Genomic DNA, 8,339 nt, shown 5'->3' with positions numbered 1-8,339 from the left:
TTACAGCTGTGAACAGGACAAGAGCCCTGGCCTCATGGAGTTCATATTCTAATGGGCATGTTTTAAAAAAATGTTAGCATGATGTATTTGCTAATTTGTCAAAGTTTTTTTTTGCAGAAAGCTCAAAAAAATAAAACTAAGTGATGTAAAAATTCTAAGGAACAATGAATCCAGGCATACTTTTGGCTTGAAACCTGGCTTCAAACAAATTGAAGCCAATTTGTTGGCTTGTCAACAAATTAGTAGCCCTGAACCACAGTTGTGTAGCACCGGTGGGCAACTTTTATTCAATTTGGACATAAGTTGCATGAGGCAAGTGCCCTGCCTGTCAGCTGGCCTCTGGATTCCCAGTGTCTAACACATATGTGATGAAAAAATGTCAACCTCCTCTTCAAGGGACCTCATCTTGGTTCCTACAGCGGCATAAGGGACAGGAAACAGCCAGCCAGGATGGTAGGGAGGAAAAGGCTTAAGTGCAGCACATCAGGGGGAGATGGAAATGTAACATGAAGCTGGCTGCTTGTCCTCAATTGTCAGTTGTTTTAAGACTGGCAGGTGAGAGCAGACACTTCCTGCCTTTGGTTTGGTTCCTGACTTTTTAACGTGGCTGGGCCAACTCCCTTGCCTCGGTTTCCGCAGGTGAGGGCAGGGAGGAGAGGAGGAAGAAAGGGGGTGCCGTAGCTTCTAAACTTTACTTTTTAGGGGTGTATGTGTGTGCTATCTATGAATACGTGGGAATATATGGAAAACGTGAATACGGGACAACTTGGATGTGCTGGGGGTGGTCAGGAGCCCAGGCCGTGTGTGTCCCTCCTCTGATCCGCGAACATCCACCCACCCGGGTAACCCACCTGGGCGCCCGCAAGTCCAGCCGCGCAGCGAGCCAGAGGGTGGGTGGGAGGCGTGGGCTGGTGCCGGCGGCCTCAGCTCGCAGCGCCGGAAGTTTGGGGCAGCACCGGGAACGCGGACCCGAGCCGCCTAGCCCCGCTGCCCGCCAGCAAGTGCTCGGAGGGGCGGGGGCGGGGGGAGGCCGGGGCGGGGCGGGGCGGGGCGGTGGGGGCGCGGCCGGGCGGCTACGTGACGGGCGGCGCGAGTATTAAGCTGCGCGGCCGCTGCTCCGCCGCCCGAGCTGGTGTTTCGCCCGCGACCCAGCGCCCAGGTGTGCCGCCCCGAGAGGACCGCGCGAAGGTCACCCCGCGCCCGCCAGCCCGTCCGCCGTCCGCACCTCCGCCGAGCCCCGCGCGCCTCGCCGGCCCCGCCGCGTCTCCGCCCGCCCGTCCGACCGCCCGAGCCCCGCGCGCCCCACCGCAGCCCCGGCCACCCGAGCGCCATGAACCAGATCGAGCCCGGCGTGCAGTACAACTACGTCTACGAAGATGACGAGTACATGATCCAGGAGGAGGAGTGGGACCGCGACCTGCTCCTCGACCCGGCCTGGGAGAAGCAGCAGAGGAAGGTCAGCCAGGGCCGCGTGCCCGCCGTCTGCGGGCTGGACCCGCGTGTCTGTGTGTCGCCTTCCCCGGGGGGCGACCGCCCGGGGGCGCCGCCGATGGTGTGGCCTAGCGGGAGGGAGCTTGATGGAGGGTCGCGTTGTCCCATGTCCTCGTAGCCCGGGAAAAGTCCAGGGACAGGCACGGAACTGGGCGTCGTGAGTGCGCGCGCGCGAGTGTGCGTGGGTGCGCGCGTGTGTCACATAAGAGTCACAAAACGAAGAATGTTAGGGGAAGAACAGTGCAGCCGTTTCTGTTTTAACCTGCCTTAGACCAGAATGTGAAAGTCTCAGGTCTGCTCCTGACCCCCTGAGTCTGTGACCTTGGCCACAGAGTTGTGTCTTCTGGTCCCGTTGTGTCCCATTTCCCCCTAACCCGTCTCTCCCCAAATAAAAGAGGTCAAAAGAACATAGGCTTCATTCCGATTTTCACAGGGCTGCCCCAGAGAGTAATTGAAAATCATTTATTACATGTTTTGGGGTTCCCTGGAGAGAGATGCTGTATGAACACTAGACGTTCACCGATAAATTAATAGTTATTTCACACTCTATTTTCGGTTCATTGAGGTAAGCGCACAGGGACGAGGGAGTCAGCCAGCTTTAAAAGTTCCCTTCCCATCTTGGTTGGCGCTCTCTGGGGGCCCAATGGAACATTCCACTATCTCAAGGTTTCTTCTTGATCCCCTTGGCTAGAATTCTAGGGACTGCTCACCAGGAGGCTAAATCCCGCCTCCTGTTTGGGCATAGAGCCTGGCCGGGTCAGGGATGCCAACCGAGACCTGCTCACCCAACCTTATGATGACAGTGTCCTGGCAAAAGCAAAGTGCCCTCTGCTTTTCCCCCCTATTTTTCTCGGGTTGGGGCAAAGTGGGTTTCCCTTATAAGGGCCTGCCATTAAGTGGATAACTTCTGTTGACCATCTGTATGCCTGGGAATGCTCTGTGTAGCTGCCACTGTGGGTGGTTATCTGATAGTGCCTGGTGAATGTGTCTGACTATAGGAAACACATACTCCCAACAAACAGTGTTAGCTGAAGGAGAGAGGTCCCATATTTGGATAATTATCAGATAACCATTTTAGGGTTTTTTGTTGTTATTTATAAAATAACCATGATATTTTCAAATCAAGATTTTTCTTTTGTTGTCTATTCTCTCTTTTAAAACCACTTACTATTACTGTTTTAAAGCTCTAATTTAGCTACATTTCATTCTCCCCCTTAGTTCCATCATCCCTGCCTTCTTGGAAACAGTAGAATTGGAGTGATAAGTAGAAGCTGAGTCTATAAAGGAGAATAAAATTTCAAACCTTCTACAATTTTTTAAACACCTGGCTTGAGGATTATTAATGTGTTGTTATTATCATTATTATTAGTTTGTCATCTGGGCTAATTGCTGCATCATCAATGAGAAAGAAGTTAAATAGTCGCTTTAATTTTTAACAGTGAGTGTTTCTTTTTAAAAATTTTTCCCACAATTTTGATGACTACATGTTTTCATGGATTTTTAAAAAAGTCTTAAGTCTTTGTTGCAGAGATTGCTTTTTTTTTTTCCCTCATGAAGAAGAGCAAAATAGCTAAGGAATTGGAAGGGTAGTCTGCCCATCGTTTTTGAAAGTAATAGTCTAATCGCAGTGGTTTCTGTTGATTTTTTAAAATTACAGTACAGGATAGAGTTAATTTTAGTTTCCAAAGACCACATTGATATATGTCTTCTGTCATATACATATAATTTTAAAATTATTTTTAATATATGATGTATAATTATATTTTTAATTTATTCACAGTATTTTTGGATATAATTTCATTGCTGTGATTTTTTTAAAGTTTGGGGTTCCTGTGTGAATATATTATTATATATTAAAAAACAGACATATGTCCTGGTCCTTGTATAAAATAATGCTAAAAAGTTTAAAGTGAGAATTCATTTTTTTTCCTCAGGTAGGTTGAGTGCTGTGTTGTGACTTTAGTGACAAACAAAACAGAGCCAAACATTACATTAGGACACAGACCTGAACAGATCCAGAAGATCCCCTGTTTCTACTTTTGGTAGAGAACCCACTCAAGTCGGTAAAGTAATACTGAACTGTGAGGTCCGGGCAACCAAAGCAGTAGCCTCTATTTATGTCCTATGAGCCAAACTGCTGGAACAGGACAGGGATAAAATGCCATTGTTTCTATTGTGGGCTACCTTTTCCACACTTGCCATTTCAATGATATGCCGGGTATGAGATCTGTCAACAGATGCTGGTAACACATGATGACGTCTGTAGCGTTATAATGGATGAGGGACCTAATTATATCCCCAGTTCACAGAGTCTCATGGGCTGTGGTAAACCTTGCTCTGGTATGGAATGCCGTGCTACAGAAGGACTTAGTAAAACTGTAGTGCTCTGTGTGTGTGTGTGTGTGTGTGTGTGTGTGTGTGTGTGATGGGAGATCTTTTTTTTTTTACATAAAATTTACCATCTTAACCATTTTAAAGCATCCAGTTCAGGCGTGCTACGTACATTCACATTGTTGTGCAATCAATCTCCAAGAGTCTTTTCATCTTGCAAAATTAAACTCTGTATAAAACAATAACTTTCTATTCTCCCCACCCCCCAGCCCCTGGCAACCACCCTTCTACCTTCTGTCTCCATGAATTTGACCCATAGGGACCTCATATGGGTGGAATCATACACTGTTTGTCCTTTTGCATCTGGCTTACTTCACTTAGCATAATGTCCTCAAGGTTCATCCACGTCGTGTCATGTGTCAGAATTTCCTTCCTTTTTAAGGCCGAATAATATTTCACTGACTGTATGGACCACATTTTGTTTACCCATTCATTGATGGATGCACACGTGGATTGCTTCTACCTTTTGGTTATTGTAAATAATGCTGCTGTGAACATGGGTGTACAGATATCTCTTCATGTCCCCGCCTTCGGGTTTTTTTGGTTAGATACCTAGAAGTGGAATTTCTGGATCTTGTGGCAGTGATTGGTTTTCAGTTTTTTGAGGACATGCAGTGCTTTTTCCAAAAGAAGGCAATTTAGAAGATGTTGAATTTAGCATGAGTATGTACAGGCGTTTCAAAGTGCTCTCCTCTTTCAGGGGTGTATAAGAATATTTATAGTCACATAAATGAAGCTCTCTTTAGTGGACTTCTGAAACTTCTAGAGCTTTGGTGTTTAGAAGTAAGCTTCTCCTGGAAGCAAAGAGCACATTCAGCCTTTAATTCAACTGCGGCCTAATCGGGAGGTGACTTGTCAGAACAGCAATGCTGAATATGTGTGCTATCTCCGTGGGCACAGGACGCTGTCCTTCACCACTCAGGGAGGCTAGAACAGACCTTTTAAGGAAATGACTGTGTGTTTCGATACATAAAGGGTCCTTACCTCCTTAATCTGTACGGGGCTAGGTGATAGATACTCTTTTTCACCAGTTGTGGAGAGCATAAGAGAGTCGTTCATTTATTCCACATTCAGAATTCTGATTAGTTTTCATCGTTCCTAAAGAAATCCAAGTTCTTCCGCATAGTCACAATTTAGATGGACCAGCTCACCGTTCACCTCAGCACACCTGCTGCGTGTCCTGTCATCAGGCTGAAACGTTGCCACGTGGGGTCAGGCGGTGGGGGAAGGACGCTTGTGTGGGAGCAGCTGCGCACAGGTTGGATTAAATAGAGGATCCAGAACCTGCCAGTTGCCCCTTTCCGTGTCTCAAGGAGCAACTGCTGGTTAAGGGTGCAGGTCAAGGCTCTTCTCCCCTGCACAGTGGAGTACTCTCTTGCGGGAATTTTTCCTGGGGAAAAAAAGGCACGAATTGTTCCAACGAGGTGAACGATTAACGAGGGGCCTGGGAAGTGTCTCAGACTCATGAGACCCAGATGAATCTCAGCTCTGCCTGGTACCTACCCTCTGTTTGGCCGTAATCAAGTCACTAAGCCTTTCGAGTTCCATCTCTTCATCTAGAAAATAAAGATAAGGGATTCCTGTCTTTCTTGCCTCACAGAGTTTTTCAGAATCAAATGGTCAAACTAGTTTACGTCGAAGGGGCTTTGTATGCTGTAGAGGGATCTGTAAATGTTCAAATATTATTACTGTCCTAGTGCAGCCAATACGTATTAATTTCAGCAGGTGGTGTCGTAGTCATTAGCACTGTGATTGAATTTGTGAGGATGAAGAAGCACGTGATTTGTTCCTTAGTGACTTGGATGTACTTTTCAAAAAAAACTGTGGTAAAATGTACATAACATAAAATTTACCATTTTAACCGGTTTTAGGTGTACAATTCAGTGACATTAATACATTCACGTTGTTGTGCAACCATCACCACCATCCATCTCCAGAACTTTTCCATCACCCCCAAGTTAAACTCTGTGTCTATTAAACAGTAACTTCCTATTACCTCCTCCCCCCCATGTACCTTTAAAGGTAGGGTTTACACGCTTCCACACTTAGAACAAGAAATTGTTTAATAACAAGTGCCAGGTGCTTGTTGTATAAAGAGCAAAAATTTTAGGAGATCAAATAAGGAAAACCATTGTGGGTGAGGATGATGGGGAAACAGCTTTACAAGGGAGTAGAACTTGGAGTGGGCCTTAATTTGAGGAATAACTAAATACTAGCTGGGTGGCGAGGAGAGAGAAACAGAACATTCCTGGCTAGAGAAATAGAGTGAACAGTCTAGGCTTAACTGAAGCTAAAGATGCAGATTCAGATTTAGAGAGAAAATTGCATAGGTAATCCGGGGCCAGTTTACAGAGGACCTAGGATGCCAGGGTGAGCGTGGACTTCGTTCTTCAAGCAGTGCAGAGCTCTGGGAATATTTGAGCCAGGAAGAGCCAGGAAGTAGAATACTGTTTGCAGAATAAATCGGAGTGGGTGAAGGCCTGAAGTGGGGGACCCAGGTAGAAGCCCGTTACAGGGACGATACGTTTAAAGCGGTGAGGATTAGAAGCAGTGGTGAGGAAGCCATCAATCTGAGAGTGATCAGGAGGGATTATAAAAAGTGTTAAATAACTGCCATGTTGTTGCATGGCAGGCTGTTGTATAAATCCAGTTAAGCAGACGTGATCTCACCATTAGAGCTCCTGGGCTTAAAACTCAAGATAGTGATATTGACAAGTAACAAAGAAACTAATGAGGAGTGTCTGCTTATCTAGTCAGGAGAGGTGTCTGGGTGGAAAGCTAACCATTTACAGGATGTATCATTCAGTGCAGGGGCTGAGTGCTGAGGGGCAAGTTGTGTGTCCAGGTGGCCATTGCCTACTTGCAGGGCTGGAGTTTCAGGCAGCCTTTGATGTCCAGAGAGAGTTGCTGATGGGCAGGCTTGCAAAGGCAGAATCTTGTATGAGCCCTAAGAAATCTCTGCCCCCAGAAGGGCTGTTGTTCTCAAGATGCCCTTGGTTTGCTATGGAGAACCACAGGTGCAGGAGTCGTAAGGTGGAGAAATCACTCTTTGTGAGTTCTGCGTCTTCTCTTAGGCACTGCAGTGTGTCCTGGGGTCTGCCCTACCCCTTCAGCCACATTCACCAAGGAAGAAACTTGAACCCAAGATACGATTTTCCGGGAGCGTAGGAGGAGGAATAGAACTCTCAGCTGGGAAGCCTGAAGAACAGCAGCTTCAGAAAACTGTCAGAAAGCGCTGCAGTCGGTTGCTGCAGCTGGGCTACAGAAAAGGCGCAGCTCTGGGGTGGGTGGAGGCACTCCCGTGGTGAGCAGAGGAGTTGGTACGGAATACGTTGGAGGACAGTCAGAATTGTACCGCTGTTTCCCTGGGAACGGTACTAGTTCTTCCAGAAAGAACAGAACGCAAAGACGAGGGGGAAAACGCTTGCAAACTACCGTGCTAGACTTAGTTCAAAGGAAGGAAACTCTTGAGTGCCAGAAATGGGTTTTTCTAAAGAAGCTGAGGAACATGTTTTACCCAAGCACGTGTCAGTCTGAGCACTTGCACACTCGCCTCTGAGCCCACACCACACCCGTACCCCTCCCCACGATTTTCTTGATCAGAAACTAGATGTTTTCTCCTGCAGCCGTACGGAAGGGCAGAATAGAAGTGGAGCACAGGCACGGCTGTTTATTCTTTTCATTCCTTTGGCAGACGTTTATTACGGTCCCGCTAGAGGCCCGGGTTAGGCAATGGAGTTGACACCACCCCAGGCTTTAAGGAGCTTGCAGCTTAGTTCAAGAGACAGAAAGGGCAGTGAGAAGTACAGAGGAGGGACGCGCAGTTCACCCTGGCCGGTGGAAGGGAGTGGAGAGCATTTCCAGAGCCTCTCCTGCATGGTCCCCTGTCGCGGTGCCTGGAAGCATCTTCCTCCCTGACGCTGTGCAGGGAAGCTGGGAGTTACCCTTGAGGCTTCCCTGTCTCTCAACTCCTGTGAGCCCACCTCCTAAAGTCCTCTGGACCCTGCCCCTTCCTCCCGTCATGTGCTTGAAGGTCTTCAGGGCCTCTGCACTTCCTGCCTGGATGGGGGTGGTGGCCCCTGCTTTGTCGCCCTTCCACACACCGTGCTTGCCTTCAGGCTTTTTTCTGCCTGATGCTGCAGGAGTGATCTGTATAAAACACAAGCCTGGTCATGGTATTTCTGCTTAAAGCCCCTGTGTGGTTCTTTATTGCCTTCAGGAGGGTGTTGGGAGCCAGGCCTGAGCCAGCCTCTGTCTGCTCCGCCTCTCCCCCCAGGGCTCCTGGAGCCCACGTGTTTGATTCTCCTCTTTGCTTATACCCGAGACTACCTCCTCTACCCGCCCTGGGAGTTCTTCTTCCTTGGGCCCCTCCTCTAGAACATGGGTCCCTGGGTGCTGTCCTGGTCTCCCCTATGAGCAGACGCTGTCCTGTGGCCCCCTGGCCCTGCAGTGGTCCT

At 48.1% G+C, this 8,339-nt stretch overlaps 1 protein-coding gene across 2 annotated transcripts in view; it reads left to right on the top strand.

Moving 5' to 3' along the window:
* Window positions 1-1,116: 1,116 nt before the first annotated feature.
* ACTN2 (actinin alpha 2) overlaps window positions 1,117-8,339 on the top strand; it is a 74,195-nt gene continuing 66,972 nt past the window's right edge. The window contains exon 1 of one of the 2 annotated variants that reach the window (XM_082407610.1): window positions 1,117-1,456. In XM_082407610.1, the coding sequence (XP_082263736.1) occupies window positions 1,331-1,456 (126 nt within the window). In that variant the 5' untranslated portion in view covers window positions 1,117-1,330. The remainder of the gene's footprint in view (window positions 1,457-8,339) is intronic. The other variant, XM_082407609.1, reaches the window with a different exon arrangement.

This window comes from Balaenoptera borealis (assembly GCF_965194805.1).
Source record: "Balaenoptera borealis genome assembly, chromosome: 10".
Classification (NCBI taxonomy): domain Eukaryota; kingdom Metazoa; phylum Chordata; class Mammalia; order Artiodactyla; family Balaenopteridae; genus Balaenoptera; species Balaenoptera borealis.
The sequence above is the reverse complement of the archived record's forward strand: the minus strand, read 5'-3'. Positions and strand labels throughout refer to the sequence as shown.